Source organism: Schistocerca cancellata, chromosome 5 (genome assembly GCF_023864275.1).
Source record: "Schistocerca cancellata isolate TAMUIC-IGC-003103 chromosome 5, iqSchCanc2.1, whole genome shotgun sequence".
Lineage (NCBI taxonomy): Eukaryota > Metazoa > Arthropoda > Insecta > Orthoptera > Acrididae > Schistocerca > Schistocerca cancellata.
In genome coordinates, this window is record NC_064630.1 from 16,530,670 (window position 1) to 16,551,678 (window position 21,009).

Below are 21,009 nucleotides of genomic sequence, written 5' to 3' on the forward strand. Positions count from 1 at the left end.
AGCGGCTGCTATCCCACTTTTCAGTCAGAGACTTTTAAAAACACAAGGAACTCATGGTCAGATTTTGTGCTCCGATAGGAGCATTTTTTTGCTCGTTTGTTTTTTTATTCGAAGTATCCACTTGTCTTATTTTAGTATGTAACTGAATCTTTTGCTTTCCTTCATAAGATTACAATTAAGAGATCTATTTAGTCGATACTAATTACTGTGGAAAATAATTTATAGGTCAAAAGTCATGTATTATGTGCTAATGGATGATGCTATACTCGGTGAATATCAATAAGTGTACTTGATGGTCCATTGGGTTTACTAATTTGCCCCTCACATTTGTGAATGTACAGCAAAGTCTCTTCAAAAAGATACTGCACGAAGAATGGTGAAACTTGCTAGGATGACCTGGAATGCTCTGTACTGGTGTAACAGTGCGTGAAATACAACTGTCCATTTCTGTAGCTAAGGGGACGCCGTAGCTGAGTACTGCCATGTGCGGGGCCGGGGTTCGATTACCGAACCTACCAGGGGTTTCTCCGTGATGGGAGGATTGCAGAGGGTCACTCTCAGCCTTGTGATACCAACTAAGGGGGTACCTGACCCACTGCACTAAGGTGGTACCTAACCACTTGGACTAATGAGGTACGTGACCCTTTAGTAGCGGCAACAACGTGCAAAGCCATCAATTGGTGGGAGTGCGGTGTGATGACGCTCCATCCATTCATACTGCATCCAAATGAAGCCATTTCCATCCAGTGTAGGAGGATGACACGGCGGTCGGTCAGTCCCGCTTATCCCCTCTGTGACCAGGAGAGCGGTACTAGTGTTACTATGAAATTCAAGCAATGCTATATATCAAGCCACAAAAGTGATTACGAGTTATCCTGAGAGGTTAAGGAATGTCGAAGATTCGACCCTTTACGTGGAATGAAAGTATTGCACAGAATCAGTGCCAGTGCAGATTGTGTAACTTGCCATGCAGTGACAAACGTGCATTTTCGTGATAATTACCGAGAAAGAAGGAAGTGTAAGAATAGACGAAAAGAGCTACATGGGCCCGGAACAACGGGCATCGACCACAGCTTCCTTCCTTCCTTCCTCGCTTGTTTCCGTGAGCCCGCCGCGCGTCTTGCGGTGGCGCGACGCGGGAGCAGCGGCCTGGGACCCTCCCCCCTCCCCCTCCCCCCTCTCGCAAATGACGCGCGTCACCTGCCTTCGCCCACGATTTTCCTCTTCTGCTCCACCGTCGCTATATAACACGCCTCACGAGCACTCGAAACTCAGTCCACAAAATCTGACAGTCGAGCACTCACACAATGGCGACAACGACTATACATATTACTATGTCTTGTGTGTTGATCCTGCTGTTGGAATTTGCAACGTCTAGCCCTCTCTTCCTCCAAGGTGAGTCTATGCACAAAACTTTAGTTGGCTTTCACTATTTCGACCTACTTGCATTCGTTCGTCTCTTTCTTTAGGACAGGTCACAGGGAAATATTCTCTAACTCGGATCTCTCCTAAGGAGCTGCTATCATCAAAACATTTTATGCAACCAGGCAGCTGTCATCAGTGTAAAATAACACCCGCTGTAGAACTTTAAGGTGTACTTGTGGTTATCAACGTGAAAAATTTTTCCTATTCCACGAACTAGCGAGTAAGCCGTACTTAAGGCCTTCCGTAGGACCAGTAATAAGTGGATGAAGATATTAATTTTAAAACGATGTCTTTCAATTGCTCGACGAAAAGGTACTACAAGATAACTGTAGCTTTATTCCACGTCACGGAGTAGAACAGTTTTCTACGAATCCTAATTTACTAAAGATAATCTGTTGGTATATCCAGGCGAACTGTGCAATGTGTCTACAAGGAATGATGTCCAGACTCCCCCCCGCTATATGTACATGGACGGATCAAAGTATTTGAATACTATGCGCTACAAGTATTTGAAGTACACGTGGTGCCGGATAACTATGGTCTTCCTCCAGAAGTCACATTTACTAAAGTCCAGAACACGAATTATTAGTTATCCCATTAAAAGAGAACACGGGTTGCTTTAGAATACTGTACATGTCGTAGGAGTGGCCCCAGGCACTCATGTGGCCATTGTCCACTGTCGTAAATCATGGCAGCGAAGAGGTGAGTATGTGCGAATCGGGTGTGGAGAAACGGCACATTTGAAGACGCGATATAAGGGGAATAAGGAACCATCGTGAATAAACGTGTCCGTGACCACACTGTCAATTTATTCGCACAGCGTCGAGTCTGTCTGCAGGGAGTGGTGTACCACTCGTGGCCATGACAGACGGCATAAGGACGTTGGTCGTGAAAAGGTCCCAACCGACAGGGAGCCCTGCACAAGTATCCCGCCTTGTCAACGACAAACGGTTTGAAAAGCGACAGGGAGTGTTGTCAGTGAAGGCAAGTCGATGAGAAGCATGTTACGGACCTGAGGAGTCGGGTACATTGCAAAAAGCCCTTGCTAATAGAGCTCGTCTTTGGTGGGGCAAACAACCCAAAAACTGTACAGTAGGTCAGTGGAGGCATCTTGTGTGGTTTGAAGAGCCATTTTTCCCTCCAAAAATGACGCAAGACATCGAGTTCGCCGACGATTTAAAGAAGTGTTTTCACCATAATATGTTGAGGCTGCAGTTCAGGTCAAGGCTGATTCAATGACGTCTGGACGGTGTTTATCGTACCACGGCTTCGATCCGCTCATTGACAGTAGTGAGAACATGAAACAGAATATTTATTTTAGTATTCTGGGAGAGTGTTGCCCATTGTTCATCTTCGTGATCAGTACACTGTGAACATTCCCTTATTGGAAGATGACAAATGCAGTGTCCACAAGACTTGAAGCATAGTGTCCCAGTTTGATGAAAATTCAGGCAGCCCATCGCATTTCAGTGGGAGTATTACATCACCCAGTGTTAATTTTACAGGAAATATATAGTACTATTGTGAACACGGCATGAAACAATATTCGTACAGTTTGGTACCGCTATGAGATATAATCGTTAATGTTGTAACTAACCGGTTACTACAGGTTATTACGTTATTATTGGGAATGTAAATGCTTATTGCTTATGAAGTTAACTTGAGAAGATTAGGGTCGCCACCGACTCTAACCATACAACTAATCGAAGGTTTGGTCGAGTCGGAAAATAAATTAGTTTGATCACAGACCAAAAACTCACAAAAATGCATACGTTGTGAGGTCGCTCATAGCGGATACGATATAATTAATAGTATTGCCCGTACACTGTTCACGACAATCAAACATTTAAAATAAAATAGAAAATGCATGAACACTGCATAAGATCAGCTCCCAGCAACACGCCTGAAAATAAGACTTAATCTAAAGAATTTGTTATTAAATACAAGGGGAGACTAATCACTGGACCTGTGCATAAGGAAACGCATTGGGTGTGCTAACGGGAAAGCTACGAGGTGAGTGGCTTAGGTGCAAAAACGTAATCTCGGAACACAAGAGAAAATTGTAGATAAAATCATTTATTCCTAAGATAAGGATGAGAGGCATGTACACGATTCCTGATAACACAGGGTTTGTGGAGACACAATTTCTAGGTATAGTGCCAAATTCCAACAATATCACGTCACACAATGATGTTAACATCATCTAAAACAAACATGCGATCGGACAGTTAGTGATGCCGGTAGCCCAACAACTATAAAGTTCTACCACGTGGTTGGCTTCCCACGGACGAAAGACACATAAAGTAAGGAAAATTTACGAGAAGGCAAAGCTCTAAATATTTAGAAAGGTGAAAGCTTATGCAGGCACAGCTGAAGGCAAACAGACATTCATACAGAAGCGAGTGCTCACTTCCTATCGACACCTTTGTGTGGCGCTCTTCCGGCGGATCCAAGTCTGCTACAGAAATTTGCTAAAAGAAAAATCTGCCAACGTTTAGCATTCCTTGCTGCGACAAGGCAAAGCAATCTTCCAGATTTGAAAAGCGAGACCAAAAGCTAACAGCTCTCCCCTCGCCAAGTAACAACGCGCCACGCGGTCAGTCTAACTCACCCTCCTTCGACTGGAGCACAGCTGTGGACGCTTCCCGTACCGGCGGCAGACTGCCCCCTTTTTCCTCTCCAGCCTCCTCCACGCTCCGCGTGGACCGGAAAGCCCAAAGATGCCATTTCCGCCACCAACCTAACGCAGGTGGATTTCTCACAAGTAGTGCAAACCTCTTTGCCTACTTGACCACTACGAGAGTTGGCTATTCTGTACCAGTGCTGCTGAATCTCTACGACTATCGCAGACTTTCTGCAGCAGACTACGCCACCGTCTAGCAACGTGACACACAACCACATTCATTCAATCACGCCACTATCAGAGTAAAGAAGAAAGAGAAACAAGGAATAGAAAGAGAAATACTTGTGAAACTGGGCTACCGGACTAATGAAAGGTGCCTACAGGACCCTTTCAATGTGTTACTTCATCTGGTTATGACGTACGTGAAGAAACCTGTGGGTAATCCTCCTCATAGAATTAAGGATATTATCAGGGTCAGAAGCGGCCTCGGACGGTATTAGCACTACGAATCCTGGGTCCCTGTCTGCTCGTCACTTAACTCGGCCGCCACAGCTGACAGTGGAGGTAACTCCCCTGGTGTCCGCAGAGGGCGCCGCCTGCCCCTCGGGCAGCTGCCTCCGGGTCCGCCACTGCCCGGCTGCGCTGCTCGCCCTCCGCCAGCGCCGGCCGCCGCCCCCGCGCTGCGGCTTCGCCGGCCTGGAGGAGGTCGTCTGCTGCCCGGAGGCGGGGGCGGAGGAGGCCGCCGGAGACTCCAACGACATCCCCAGCGGCGACGCCTGGGCCTTCCCTGCGGCAGAGCGGCGGCCCAGCGAGGCAGGTGAGTCCGCCGCACACTCCGCTCTGCCCTGCTCTACCCCCACCACTCCTCTGGACTCACTCTCTCACTCTCTCTCTCACACAGTGGACCATCACTGCTCACTCGTGCTGCTTTACTTGTTATCGTTTACATCTAACTCACTACCTTCTTACTAATAAAAGTCGTCTTTTCACTATATCATATTGTATATATACTAAAAATGGATCTAATTTGTTTATCGTAACTGAATCAACTGTGGGTTCTTGGTGAAACATTCTAACTATACAAACAAAACACCAGTTTTTTGCCTTGATTCACAAATATGGTTTCTGAATGTTTTATGAAACTTGCAGCTTTTTATAGAAGAAGCTTTAAAGTAATTATGGAAAGTAAGGGTTTAAAATTCCCAATTTAAGTATTGAGAATACCTCTGTAATGCTTTCACCCTGTCGCTCACAAGTGGCGCGGCCTACACTTATATTGAGTTCTTTTTTTTCCCATCTACTGTGAAGCCCAGCATGTGCTGTCCTCCCCCTGTAATCTAATATCAATGTCTAATATACGACTATTTGATGACACGCTCGAGTCTCTCTCCAAATACTCCATTAACATGTATTCAGGACGTCATACATCTTCTGCCCCCGCTTAATTACTCCGTATGATATCGTAAGACAGTGAAAAGCACGTTGCTGCATTCAGTACATCTCTGCCCTTCACGCAAACGTCATCTGTGTGTAAGAACACATCCAAAGAATACAGCAAAATTTAACGTCGCTGTATTTTCAAAAAAGGATGTGAAAAACTCATAATTTCTATGAATTTCGTGCGGCCCACATTGGCAAATACTTCGTATCCTTGGCACTATGCAAGCACCATATTAGACACCAAACAGGATACAGTTACTTACAGACAGAAGCGCACTTGGAACCAATCTATAAAAAGAATATATAAACAAATATATAAGAATTCGACGACTGTAATGACATCAAACACATTAGTTTCAGTCATATGAGTGCTTAGTTTTTCGGCATTCCTTCATTTATGGCATCAGATATGAGAGTTTGAACCTCCACTGCTTAGCTACTCGGTACTCCACAAGTGATAAGCATTCCACAAAAGAAAGGTCGTAGCCCACAACAAATGAATTTCACATAATTTAATGAGTCTAACTTATTCATTTAGAAATGGAACAATTATATTCTTAAAATCTTGCATTCCATTATTTCTTGAAGGTAATTTAATGCATTATGAAAATTATACATCTCTTAACATAAGTCATAATAATGAGATCTATTACATGAGTGGAAAGGCTATATGTAACGTGTATTACATTACATTTTTTCTCTTATCTACAGCGTGCAGTTCTTACAAGGATATGCGGGATGGTCTGGAAGACTACATACTGCGTGGGAAACTGGCTGATCCGCATGAATTTCCACACATGGTGAGTCCGAAAAATTTTAAAACATCGTTCACCTCTGTATGAATCGCGTCATTGTGAGTTCACTGGTCATAACGTAATACAAGAATAAGTTTCGAGATCGAATGAATCAGCAATTCGTTGAATGAACAACGGAGAATTTCTACAGCAGCAAACTGCTAACGATAGCACATCAGTTCTACTGCAGTGACTCTGAAATGTGCAACGATTTCTTTTCATGGCTCTCTTATTACGCGACATTTCTGGAATGAAGCACATAAGCGACACCGGTTTATTCTCTGCGAGTTATTTAAGCAAGAATAATTCACCATAGTGACGCTCACCCAAAGAATTGTGGCTACACATCAAGATTAAACGTCTGTACTTTCTCTAAAATAGTGACAGAAAATCTTTTCCCTTATGGTACGTCCATTTTACGCGAATATTCATTTCTGCACGTACTGTGGACCAAGACACAAGTTATCGACCCCATTTTCTTTGATTACACTGCGTTTACTGTAGCAACCGCATTAGTTATGAATGCCCTGAATAATTACACTTTGTCGTCAGACGTAACATTGTATGGGAGATTAGCCTGCTGTCGTAATGAGGGATCTTAATATGAGGCTCGCTACTCAACAAACACCTAATTTCTCTCATGGTAAGCAATCTATGGAGCAGAAGAACCACAGCATTACACATTTAGTTCGCCATTCCAACCATTTTAGCATCTTTGGATCTAATATTATTGTTGCTAAATGTTAAAAAAAATCCTTTGATTGGCAAAAGTTAGTAAAATGCATCTCTTGTTGGATGGAATGTAGCGGGAATCCCGGTCAGAGCAAGGAGGGATCGCCAAAGGTCGACGTCTCTGGAATGGAATGCAGGGGGGGGGGGGGGGGGGCGAAGAGCATATGATTATTATTAAGGTTTAACATACCATTGACATCAAAAGGTCATTAGAAAGGAAACGGAAATTCGAACCGGATACAGATGCGGAAGGATTAAAAATGGTTCAAATGGCTCTGAACACTATGGGACTTAACTTCTGAAGTCATCAGTCCCCTACATCTAAGAAATACTTAAACATAACTAATCTATGGACACCACACACATCCATGCTCGAAGCAGGATTCGAACCTGCGACAGTAGCGGTCGCGCGGTTCCAGACTGTAGTGCCTAGAACCGCTCGGCAATCCCAGCCGGCGGAAGGATTCAACTGTGTCCTTTTGCATTACGCCTTTGTGACTTAGGGAAGCCACAGAAAATCTGACTCAGTATGATCAGATGAAGATATGATCCGGTGACATACTGAATGAGTCTCCAGATTCGAAACAACTGTACCCTCTCGTTTGGTCTCAGTATTTCCGTTTCAAATACATATTATAGAAAATAAGTAGTACTCTTAAACAAATGCATGGTGGTGTTTGTGGGTAGGATCTGTGTTTGTCTCTTGCAACGATGATAAAAACCTGGATCAGACTATGAGATGGCTGTGGTGTGTTGCAGGCGGCGCTGGGCTTCAACGTCCCCGACACGGAGGGCCTCAGCTGGCTGTGCGGAGGGACCCTCATCAGCGACCAGTTCGTCCTCACCGCGGCCCACTGCTGCGCCAACAGGGTCATGTGAGTGCTGTACTGCTGCTTCTATGAAAATGTGGGGAGCATAGCGTTACCCTCCACACATTTTGCTCTGAACATCTGTCATGAGTTAGTTTTGGAAAGATGCTACACTACACGAATCGTTTACGCGATGGCCGTTTCTTTGGGCTCAGTCGTTGCAGGCGACAATAAGGGCCGTTCACTTACGATAGAGTCAGTTCGTCAACTTCCCCTGTCCAAGAAACACGTATATGTCTTGTTGTTTGAGGTCGGAGATCAACACAATGTTAAACCTTCAGAGATCGATCTCAGTGGAGCAGTTAACCTTAATTTCACTCTCTTACGGTCCAACAATTTTCACTCTCCCCTAGCAATTAATCATGAAATGGTGAGTTACCTGGAGGCTTGTTCAGATATGTGTATTTACGCATGTGCGCTGTCCGTTTGGAAGTAACAAACGCGATACCTCAGTGTCTCAGCTCCAAGTATGCAGTAACTTTTCTTTAAATGAACAGACCGTCATTTGACTCTGTTGTTGTCTATTTAATTACGGCCCAGGTTTTGGCCTTTTATGCAATTTTCAAGTGATTCAAACGCCATGAAAGGCCAGAACTTTCGTTATAATTATAAACAATAATACAGTCAAATGGCAGTGTTTTCATTTAAAAATTGTTGTATGACTGTTGCTCAGCAATATAAAAACTATACAGTAACTGTAGGTCATGAGCGGTCAAAGCGGCTGTGAGAATCACTGTGTGTGATTGTTCCAGGGGAAGGCCAGTCGCGGTGCGCCTGGGAGTGAACAACCTCACGGCGACAGCAGACGGCGCAGACTACGGGATCTCGGAGATCGTGCCGCACCCCAGCTACAGGAAGCGGCGGTCCTACGGCGACATAGCGCTGCTGAGGCTGGACAGGAGGGTGGAGTTCAGCGACGCCGTCTTCCCCGCCTGTCTCAACACGCAGGACGGAGACCCGCCGAGCTTCACTGCCGCCGGCTGGGGGGCCACGAACGCTGTCGGTAAGCGAAGGAGGCCGTCTTGTCTGAAGTCCTGTCACTGTCCACCACTGTATGCCAGTGAATATCTTCTAAATTACGTCAGCTGAAAATTATTCCTTTGTTTCTCCCTTTCACACTCAGACCCACTCTAATAATTACAAGGTTCTGCTCATTCCCTTAGAGGTTAACAATCGTTACTTGAAATAAAAAGTTGGTCTTTGCTGGTTGAAAATTAAGCCGTTTTATCATATTCAAAACACTGTGGTGATACGATTAACAAGTTGTAAAACGAAGCAATATGAGAAAACATTCAGTGTTCATGAGATGTGGATGTATAATTATTATTAAAAGTGGAATAATCGCTTGACATTAAAATCAGAATATCTTTACATCCAACAATTTATCAACGTCCACTCAGCTCACATGCCATACCCTCGTACTCTCCTTTATTGACACTTTCTCATTCATACGGTACAAGCCGCACCCTTACATTACCATAATTTAAATGTAAGCAACACTCTCCCTTTGTTCCAGGAACGCGACTGAGCCCTGTGCTTCTGAAGACCACCATCTACCCACGTGCGCTATCCCAGTGCCAAAATGCCTACAAGGAGAGATTTCCACAGGGAATGGACTCGTCGGTGATCTGTGCCGGAGACCCACAGGGGAAGACTGACACCTGTGTTGTAAGTACCCACTTTCTACGACCAGACGCATCGTACCTGATGCGTCCCACAGTACCAGACAGCTGGAGACTCCTCCAGTGAGCCGTGCCCACCGACTGCCCCTCAGTGCGGCGTGTTTACTTTTCGCAGGGCGACTCCGGCGCCCCTCTGGTGACTGGCCGCTCCGCCCCCTACACGGCGGTGGGCGTCACCAGCGTCGGCCCCAGGCCCTGCGGCGGCGCCCTGCCCGGCGTCTACACGCGCGTCTCCGCACACCTCGGCTGGCTGGAGGGACGCGTCTGGCCCTAGCCACAGGCCCTCCACAGCGGCGCCACTGCGCTCGTGGCCACGAGAGGCCCGGAGATCCAAACTCGTCTGCGTTTCGTAGCCTGCGTAGTACAGGGTACCTGCCAATCTGTGATACGTTACATGTGATATATTTATGTGTTTATACTGCGTTACCTGTTAGTTGAGAATCGTGTTTCATAACGATAGTTGTATAAAATGTACTACAAGTAGAAGGACTTCAAAACCTATGTTGGACTGCTACTCGATTAACATTAAGTTTTACAGCTCACTACAATTCTCTCTTACATTTTTACTACTTTTCATTCTGAGAGTATTACTTCCTGAAGTATTTCGCTAGCACAATTTGATAGTTCCACATATTTGTGAAACGCCTATCGAACTAAAATGCTATTGGCTTTGATGTACATATAAATTCAAAGCTGATGGAAAGTGTATCGTGCATATTGCACATTAAGGTCCGACAACAAGTCACAAAAAGTAAAGGAGGTATAACGATGCCAAGCATTCGTATGAAATTGTTATTTATTGTATAAATCCTGTGATTTACATTTTTTACTTTTTGAATGTGCTGTAGAAACAAGTACGACCCCTCACTACTTGCCCATTTTTTCATCATTTCTGCAGTGGAAACCACATATCAGCTCTTCAAAAGACTTAAACACTGTTTTATTTTAACTACCTTATAGCGATAATTTATTAACTTTTATGTATTTTATAACTGCATATTAAAATATCATAATCATCATCATCGTCTACTATTATACTTTGTATACTGTTGTGTACTGTTTAGTGATCACCACTTTCTGTAATAAAATAAGTTTTACAAAATTTTCTTCTGTCTTATATTTTTTAGCAACCACAACTGTGATGTGAATGTTCAATCTGATATTAGTAACAGCAGGAATAACGCCTTTCTAAAAGTCGGCCGTTGTGTGTGTTGGGCAACAGATATTTCTAGACGTCATACACAGAGAGCACACTGGTTGCTGTATTTAAAGACAGACTAATTCACTGTAGAGTCGCTTCTTTTTATTGGTTTTGTTCTGAAGCAGGTGTTTCTGTAAGGGCAAGCATGAGTCTCAATCGTACTTGAAAGGGCATGTATTAAGTAACATCTTTGTAGGTCTCGAATTTATTCTCCATTTTTCATACATTACTTCACAAGTTCACAACCTAAACTAATCGATAAGGAAAATAGACTACTTAGCTGTAATCGAACAGGTAAATGTTGCCTGTTCGTTTAGCAATTTCATTTTAGCGGCTACACTTCCACTTTACATACATCGTGATCTCATTTTTGCTACACGTCCTGTTTTTTCTGCTATACTCAACTCTTAATGATGGAAATAAGCTCTCTGAGGAACCTCTTGATATAACCATTGAGACATTCTCGCATCTTTGGGAGGTGGGTTTCTCTATCCGCCAATGGGTACCTTTCAGCGGTTTGGAACCAGGGGGTGTTCGCTGTTTCAATATGCATCCGCCATTCTGATGATATTTTTCGTCTTTTCAGTTCTGTTTGGCTTAGTAGGAGGAGTGGCTTTGTCTAGTTGGTGGGAACTACATCAGAGTTTTTAGAACGATGAACAATACCAGGCAGATCATTTGAGTTACATTCCATGGGGAATGTTAAGCGACTGGTTAGCATATTTCTAGGGTATTTTCTAAATATTTGTACAGTTTAATTCTTGAATATTTCGCGCCCGGGGATGTTTAAATATTCTCCGTTAGGCGAAACGGGACTTCACAGTCTGCTCACTTTTGATTACATGGAAACTGATTGTAGGAACAAACGTTACCACTTCGACGCGTACCGCTGTAGATTAAACACTATCCTCTCCCGAATTATAAAACAGGTGCTGTCCTGGGTAAATTGTGTACTGCAAACATATTCTTCCCTGTGAGACCTTAACTTTTCCCGGCGAATCGAATGTTCAAATAACTTACGGGTTTGCTGGCGGGTGACGTCGTCGAACACCGCCGATATTTCGACAGGAGCGCACCCTGCCATTCTCAAGGCACAAATGTATGCGTATTTTTTTCAGATATGTAGACGATACTTTTGTTGTGTGGCCTCATGGTAGTGAGAAATAAAACAAGGTTTTGGAACATCTGAATTCAATCTACCCGAATATTTAGTTCACTATGGAGGTGGAAAAGAATGGATGCCTTCCCTTCCTTGATGTGTTGGTCAAAGGGAAGACTGATGGTACGTAGGGACATTCTGTTTATAGGAAGCCCACCCACACTGACTTGTATCTGCGAGCTGATAGTTGTCACCATCCAGCTCAGCGTGAAGGAGTACTTCGCACCTTGGTTCACAGGGCCCACGTTATCTCAGACCCTGAAAGTTTGGCAGCTGAGCTAGCACATCTCGAAGTCACCTTTCGTCAGAATGGTTACAGTGAGAGGCAGATCAAACGTGCGTTCCGCCATCAGCCTTCTGTGCAACGGGTGAGTAACGATAGCAACGAAGTGGCACCTAAGTCTACGGCCTTTTTGCCTTACGCAGGAAGCATGTCCAACAGGATTGGCCTTATTTTGCGGAAATGTGAAATGTGTTTTTCCACCACCTTCTAAGATTAAGGCCCTGCTGGCGTCCGTAAAAGATGATCTTGGTTGCGTAACGCTGGAGTCTATCGTATTCCTTGCAGTTGTGGCATGTCATATATTGATGAGACAACCAGGACTGTGGAAGACCGGTGTATTGAACATAAGCGTCACACACGCTTACAACAGCCGAGCAAATCCGCTATTGCAGAACATTGCCTTGACACCGGTCATCCTATGGCTTGCACGTCCAGCTATTGAGATAGTGTTATTAAGGAAGCTGTTGAAATCAGACTATCAAGGAACCTTATTAACAGAGATGGTGGATTTTGTTTAAATGCTGCTTGGAATCCGGCTCTGTCTCTCATCAAAAAACAGAGGAACAGAATTAGTGCTACCTCACCTGTTGATTAATAGTACCTATCGATATTTCTGATGTTGGTTATCTTTGGTTGTGTTGACACTTGTTCTGTGTGTGGTGTCTTCCTTGTTTGGTTCAAATGGTTCTGAGCACTATGGGACTCAACTGCTCAGGTCATTAGTTCCCTAGAACTTAGAACTAGTTAAACCTAACTAACCTAAAGACATCACAAACATCCATGCCCGAGGCAGGATTCGAACCTGCGACCGTAGCGGTCTTGCGGTTCCAGGCTGCAGCGCCTTTAACCGCACGGCCACATCGGCCGGCTCTTCCTTGTTTCTCCTCTGTGAATCGAGGTATTAAATTTGCTTGCACATTTTTTCTCCCTTGTATTTGTGCCTTGAGAATGGCAGGGTGTGCTCCTGTCGAAATATCGGCGGTGTTCGCCGACGTCACCCGCCAGCAAACCCGTACGTTATTTGAACATATTCTTCCCTCTAAGGACATTTATATTCCCCTTTAAGGTTTGTGAGAGTCACATTTGTATTTGCTGTTCTGGCCGCCCGTGTGCGATCGTGAATCAGCGGCATTCTTTCGATTACAGTACATCTCTCAGCTTATGAGACCCTTTTCTGAATTGTTTCTGTACAAATCTGTTTTTTTTTTTATTTTTTTTTATTTGCACGTGGAGCAGTGTAAGACTGCCACGCCACCATATTGCTGTAACGAGTTGATCCTAACTTTGTGGTCCCAACGGAGACACGAAAATATTCTGATACATCAAACGATATTCACTGAATAAAGCGGCAGTTACGAAGTATTAGCAGTAAGTTACATTTCCTTGCATGAAAATAGGCTTCATGTGCAGAAAGAAAGAGAACAGCTGCTGTCTGTTTCCTCAATACAATACAGAGTGATCAGGTGCTGTAATGAGGTATTAGTTGAAAGTGGTATCCATAACTTGTATGTTGATCTTGCTCGTTCATTTATTCCTTCGTGGTTAGAATTAATGTTTAGAAGTCTGAAGAGATATCCACGTCTGTATTGCCGGAAGCTGTAAGCCGTAAGGAGCTACATCATTCCGAGTTGACAGTCTCTCAGTGAAAATTACGATTTCTCTTGCAATGAACTGTAAATCATAGCCCACAAACACAAAGTAAGTGCTTGAATTATTCCAAAATGTCCAACTTCTAATCAAATTAGAAATGAAATCATATTTCTGAACTTAAAATCGGTTTAGTGTGAAATTAAAATTACAACAGAAATGCAGCAGTTTCGCTGTGTGGCTAAAGAAGGGAATAGTGCGAAAGCCTTTGTTGGCTTTAGTGCAGCTTGCAGAAGCAGCTGATAGTAAATGACTGACTGTAGCGCCGTATCTCAGGAGCACATAACTGATCCTCAGTTTTTTATTACTGACTGAGTTATGGGCCACCGTCACGCAAGGTACCGTGGCATGGAAGCAGAACGTTTACGAATACATATTGATGAAATCGTAGCACGAACTTTGCTACTTCAATTGCAGTACAATACTCTGAACAGTAGGAAGTAGTACCACGAGTCTTAAGTTGTTTTGGAAGATTATATTCTCTAAAATAAGGGACAACGAAACATCCACTATTCATTTGTTACGAGAACACGTAGCAAATCTGAAAATTATACGCATCATGTTTATCCACGTTTATGCACAAGCAAGTCGTCAGAGGACAGTAAATGTACTATCTTCGCTACGAATGCCTTAGAGAACTTGTTACCAGACGTTAACGAAAACTGCGCATATATTTTACTTTGAAACCAAGTGTTCGTTTTGCTCGTGCTTTATGATCCAGATAGATCGAGTCTCACGCAAGTCAGAGAAATAAATCATATGCAGATCAGATGTAATAGACCCCAGGAGGAAATCTGGACTGTGAACCACTACAAAAGATCACAACTACTTGATGACAACTGATTCTCAGTCTAAAGTACAAGGTACAGTCGTTTTACGGTATCGGAAAGCAGTGTGAGCGTGTGTGTGTGTGTGTGAGAGAGAGAGAGAGACAGAGAGACAGAGAGAGAGAGAGAGACTAGATTTGACAATATTTTTGTACATTGTGAGTCTCTTTGTGCGGAAACGGAGTTTTTCGTTCAGTTCTATTATCATTAGGTAGTTATTGCGCAACATGTAACTTTAAAAATTTACCCTCCTGTTTACATGACACATATCCTGTGAATCGAGTGTTTACTCAATTATAAGGAACTGTGGATTAATATTACACTTTCCTAATACACATGGTGTTTCAGAATTCCTATTACAGGCATCTAGGGTTTGTAGAGGGGATTTAGTAGATGAGGTACTGTTGAGGAACCACTGTCGGGAAAAGTACGGTTTGGATGTGCATCAAGTTTGGAGATCAGAATATTTTGAAATCATCCGCTTCATGGTACGATACCTAATGTACAATCTACGTATCTGGAACGGTTCTGGATCACTCCAGTCCTTCACATACCCTTTTATTCCTTCTAAAACAACGGCTACGAGAAGCTGGTACGTTCGGAACGCGGAAGGTTGACTGTTGTGCTCCACGGACGCTCCGGACCGTCGCCTTTGTAGAGGCGGCGCTTCGTCACACGGAAGTGATCCCGACCACAAATGCTAGACACGTTCGCTATGCCAGCGGCGCGTGTAGAGCACACACTGGTCTGACTTCATTCACTCAGCTCTGTGCGTGCCGCAAAGCGGGAGGTTTGACAGCGATCCTATTTTTGAACACTTTTCACATCGGGAACGATACAATTCCTGGTAGGGGTGCCTTATACGAACTTTGTCTACTAGGTGCTCTATGCTACCTCTAGAAACCTGCATTTCGAAATGTGAAATTGCCTGCAGTAATGGTTTCGTTGTAATTCTCCGAAATGCGTATAATTATTCAGGGACTGATGCTGCCGTAAATTGGGTGAATTGATCATGCGTGGCTTAGATTGGAGCACCCGAATAGGTGATTTGCGCGGTATCTCCGTAAATGTAGAGATGGTTACTGTGTTGGCCTCTCATTTACTGGCGCTTCTTCAGAAGAAGCAGTGAGAGCTAGCAATGGTGACACAGTGAAAAAAAAAGAGAAAATAAAATAAAATAAAAGAGGGCCACATGTGAGTAGGTCTCGCACTTTGAGGGTTCCTTACAAACTTAATTATGTATGGTAGTTCATCTGTTCCTCTAAGCGAGAATGTCCACCATTTTTACGTGTTACTTCGACACCGATACTGGCGAGATATCATTCCCGGGGGTTCCAAGCTTAACGAGAATGTTTTAATTACAGTAACATAAATGTGACTTAAAATCATGCAGGATTCCAAGCTTTACGAGAATGTTTTAATTGCAATAACATAAATGTGACATAAAATCATGCAGGAGGCAGACGGCTGAGTCGTAATTGTGAAAGCCAAACTTCGGACAAGGAATGTCTTTATTGCTTATATGACACATTTCGGAATTTATCCATCATCAGACATCCAGGAGCAATTACTGCACGTAGAGATGGAGCTTCAAGTTGTAGGTGAGACAAACATTCGCAGACCAGACTTCAGTATGTATTGTGAAATAAATTTCAGCCTGAAACGTCGACCCGTTCATGAGGAAAAGGGTTTTCAGCAGCCGGGGAGACGCTGACTGACGGACAACACAGGCACACTGTAAAGATTCCGCTTCTACCGACTGAGGCACGACGGAACCATAAAAATTGGAAAAATCTGGGCAAATGTTTTGACTGAAAGGAAGAATATACAAAGGTCAGCGAAGCATTTTACCTGCCCCACTTACTGTACACGCCATGGAGAATCATTGACAGGAGTGTAATGCATTTCTCTACTCTACTGTATTTCTTAGATTTAGACAAATCATTTTACAAAACATAGACCGGATTTTTTGCGAGACTTTTTTATCTTCAAGTTTTTTCAGAAGACATGAGGTATAACCTATTTCAATACCGATAACTATTGTATTATTATTAAAGCGTACAGATCAAGAGCGGAGTTTCAATCTATGCTGTAATTTAACTTGACGGAAACTAATAGGTTCGTGTGTATACGCTTTGGATAAGGTAGCGGCGGTGCTTTGATTCGGAACTCTGGCGCACGGCGTGTTTTAGCTGTGCCTAACTGTGGGTGAGGAGGTTCCCCTCAAGCAGGGAAGAAAGCGGGGAGGTCTCTGCCGGTACAGAGGGGACCAGCCTGTCAGCCATGTGGTGGTCCAGGGCAGTGGGGGGTGCTGACGCTGGTAGGCGGGAGGCTTTCAGGTTTGGAGGTGGCAACGCTGTGTGTAGCCACACGTGAAGTCGTCGCTTCTTTCGGTGACCTCCTTCGCTGTTGCGGAACATTCAGTGTGCTAAAGCCAGATTCTAATTCTACCACGAGTGTACGTTATTAAGCATTACGTACAGAGAGGCAGTTGTCAGTCATCACCTCCGTAACGCAAGATAATGGTGAGCTTTTTTGTGCTGTGCTGCATAATAACTGAGTTGTGCCATAGTCGCGTGTACTTGTTGGCTCGGTGCTCCAACAATAAGTTTTTTTCCCCCTTTCAAACTGTAAAGGAAGTGCCAGTGATAACTTGTGTGTGTTTTGGGGTTTGTGAGCGGGCCCATAACCGCTTGCTTGGTACTTTGCCGTAAACATCTTTTGGATGCTCTTACTCAAATGCCCGCTGTTCCGCCAAAGAGTCCGCGCAGTAACTACTTAGTCATAGCTCAGTTTATATGGGCAGTTCAGGGATGTTAAGTATGCAAAAATGTTTCCTTCTTTTAAATGATATGGATTGTTTTAAGGTACTACTGTCTGTGTGGTAACATTTTTTTCTATTTCAGAGCCCTAAAACTGAACTGTTCTTTTGCTACACGCTTTAAACCAGCGACGACAATTTGCGACCGGTACCGAATGAATCTACCAGCCGGACAAAATTTCTAAGCGCGGCGCTGACGTTCTTCGTCGGCATGAAAGCTGGTTTGCAGTTTAACCTGCGTTACTGGAAGTCTGTACAAAGTGTAAATCCATGGAACAGTACAACGTTTGCTCTAATTCTTGGCGCCTGTACAATAGATTTTGATATTACATTGGCGAATTCGGCCTCTGATATCTTTTGATGCTAAAGTATCTTAATATTGGCGCCTTGAAAACAACCTTTTGGTTGTACATTGTCTGATTTAGACTTTGCTGCTTTTAAAGATTTCTGAAAGCAAACTATCCATTTCTTGGCGTCTGTAAACTATTTTGTTAGCAGTGATTTCTGATCCAGTTATTGGGACCCCTTTAATTAATTCTGGTGTTATATGGTATGGCTATATACTTGGGGTTTGATGTGAAGTTGACACTTTAAGAAGTGTCGCTTTAAATAACGGTTAGAGTGTCAACCTATCAGACCATTTATTGCCAACATTGCAGCACTTTTTAAGTTTTATAGCACTTGATGTATGATACACATTCCGTTAATAGTTTGCACTTATTTAACTGAATAATTAAATGTGCTCAGTCTACGCACGTGTACCTCATCTAAATTTTTTGTGTTAAATAAAGTAGTGAAATTTTGATTGAGAGTGGGTTTAGTGGCTTACCACTTCCTTGATAACCTCATTCTATACAGTTTCTCACTTTCTACAGTAACGTAACTTTTTACGCGCAGAATAGCTAGCCCCGGGAAATATGAACTGTTTGACACTTCATTTACACAGCAGCTGTCGCTAAACATTTCACTAATAAGGTGTTTCTTAACGACTTCAAGATATTAAATCATCTTTCACAACTAGATCTTTGTTTGTCAGTTTGATATCTCATTTGTCTATTTCCCACTCTTCGTTTGGCAATGAAAATTCGGACAAAAACCCGTTATATTATTTTATATATCTTTGCTCAACTCAAATATTTGATCAAAAAAGTTGGGCAGATCGAAAGCATTTACTGCTTAATTGACAATAATTGTTTAATGAATGGAGATGGACTAAAATTAGCGGTGTTTACGCTAGTGCAACTGATGAGAGAATAAAAATACGCAGCATGATTGTTTTGAATTCATAAGAAAACTCAAATCTTGCAGGAACAAACGTGAAGAAACACTTGAAAACGACACAATAGAAATGGCCCCTAGCATTATTAGTATTCATATAGTCGTCATGTATTTCATTGTGAATGTCGCAAGTGTAACTACGCCCTTTAGTCTATGCCGTTCACGAACGTATTACAGATATGACAGAGAGAGAAATTGGAGAATGTGGACCCAGTGGCAGCGTAGAACCTACGCATCTCCCATTTCATCCCACGATTGCACTCGATGCGAACGTACGAAGAGGCAGACACTGAACCAAAGACCTAGGCCGACTGTTTGGCGAACGGGCCGAGAACTACAGTACTTTCCTCCCATTAGCGGGATCAGCACAAGAGAGTCAAATCTCTGCCGGCAGCAGAACCAGCGCCGGCTGTCTGCCGTTCGAGCGTCAGCGCCGGCCGCTGCCCAAGCGAGTGCAGACTGCGCCGAGCACCCACCCACTGCCCGCCTGCTCCACGCCTTCGTCTGCTTCACGGCGCACCGCGCATCGGCGTCGCCGCAGCTCCGAGGCGCCCGATTAGATCTGAAGGCGTGGACGGGTCGTGAGGCGTGACGTCTGCTCGGAACGTCACACTAAACTGTCAAACAAATGCAGTACGATGGAGCAATTATGTTTCTTGACGCTTTGAGGGGGAGTGACATCAGAACGTGTGTTACGTAACCTGCACGCAAAGCAATATGAGACAAAACTTTTCCAATTATATCGTAATTCTGTGGTATGTCACCATAAGCTTCTAAGCTTCTTACTCTTCTGTTCCTAGTCACAGACAGTACAATCCACTGACCATACCCGATGCGCGCCTCAGCAATCACCACTACAGTGTGTTAGTGTACACAGCGCACTGGATCGTGACCATCTGGACCACATGTGTGACAAGTTGGTTTCAAAAATGGTTCAAATGGCTCTGAGCACTATGGGACTTAACATGTATGGTTATCAGTCCCCTAGAACTTAGAACTACTTAAACCTAACTAACCTAAGGACATCACACAACACCCAGTCATCACGAGGTAGAGAAAATCCCTGACCCCGCCGGGAATCGAACCTGGGAACCCGGGCGCGGGAAGCGCGAACGCTACCGCGCGACCACGAGCTGCGGACAAGTTGGTTTCCCCTGCCCCGTTATACACTGGGACAGTGCGTCCAAATCTCTGGCCCTGAAAGCAGCACATCGGATTGGGGACATCCGGATGGACTGTAATATGTGGGAAACCATCCTTGAAGTATTCAGACAATGTGGGTACTTAAAGATGAGTATCAAGATAGGTGTTTCTTCTAATTCATCACTTGCCTCTGTCAAATACTTTTTTCACATCGGTTATTATTATGCTTCGCCATTCCGCTAAAAGTTCATTGCAGTCCAGACACATAATTTAGTCACTATTTAATACGACAATCCTGTGTAATTGGGACTGTTGTCCATTTCGAAATCCATATACCCCGAAGTTTTTGGCTTTCATTAAGTAAGGCGCTTGAGTGGATATCATTGCCTCTAACAGGAGTTTACCATTCGTAATCTTTGGTAGACTTATGAACTCCCACAATTCTCTCCACTCCCTTTTGTATACATACTGGGATATTCTCTCAAATGTGGCCTCTTTCCTCTTGATACCAATGAACATGCTATCATCCACTGAAATTCTTCTCTTACTTTATTCCCCATTCAAACAGATTTCTCAGATGGGCTCTCCATCTCGGGTAGGTAACCTCTCCAGCGGCACACGTCTTCCACTGGGAGTCTCAGTTGTGATTCTCAACCATTTGGGTCAAACGAGATGATAGGCATTCATTCACCCAGCCAGACAGAGCCGATTTCCCTGTGTAAGCATTTTTTATAACTGACATTCGGCGGGTCCCCCAAAGGTTGTCCCCCAAGGGCTGTTGTACCTCAATAGCCATGCATCTCATCGGTGCGCAAGACACCTTGAGATTCAGGGATTACTTTTTTGTAGATGTTTATACCATCCTTGCGACCCAGGCAGTTAATCCAAAATCTCTGGTCCCTGTGACACATAACGTTTCATGACCGTTCCAAGCGGCGGTCGCTGAGCATGTCCAGCACTTAGGGTTCCAGAGGGCTGAGGGCGCTTACGAGATCCCAGTTCAGAGGACCCGGGGTCTCCAAGCGCGAATGCTGAGCTCACTGAGGTGCCGGCCCATTACGCACGACGTGGACGGCGTGCGCGGT

The 21,009-nt window shown here is 44.0% G+C and overlaps 1 protein-coding gene across 1 annotated transcript; it reads left to right on the plus strand.

Moving 5' to 3' along the window:
- The first annotated feature begins 1,334 nt into the window (after positions 1 to 1,334).
- Positions 1,335 to 9,839, plus strand: LOC126187758 (serine protease persephone-like). Its single transcript, XM_049929019.1, has 7 exons — positions 1,335 to 1,395; positions 4,635 to 4,865; positions 6,200 to 6,288; positions 7,774 to 7,889; positions 8,636 to 8,886; positions 9,400 to 9,551; positions 9,681 to 9,839. Exons 1-7 carry the CDS (start codon positions 1,335 to 1,337, stop codon positions 9,837 to 9,839), a joined length of 1,059 nt encoding a protein of 352 aa, XP_049784976.1.
- The last annotated feature ends 11,170 nt before the right edge of the window (positions 9,840 to 21,009 follow it).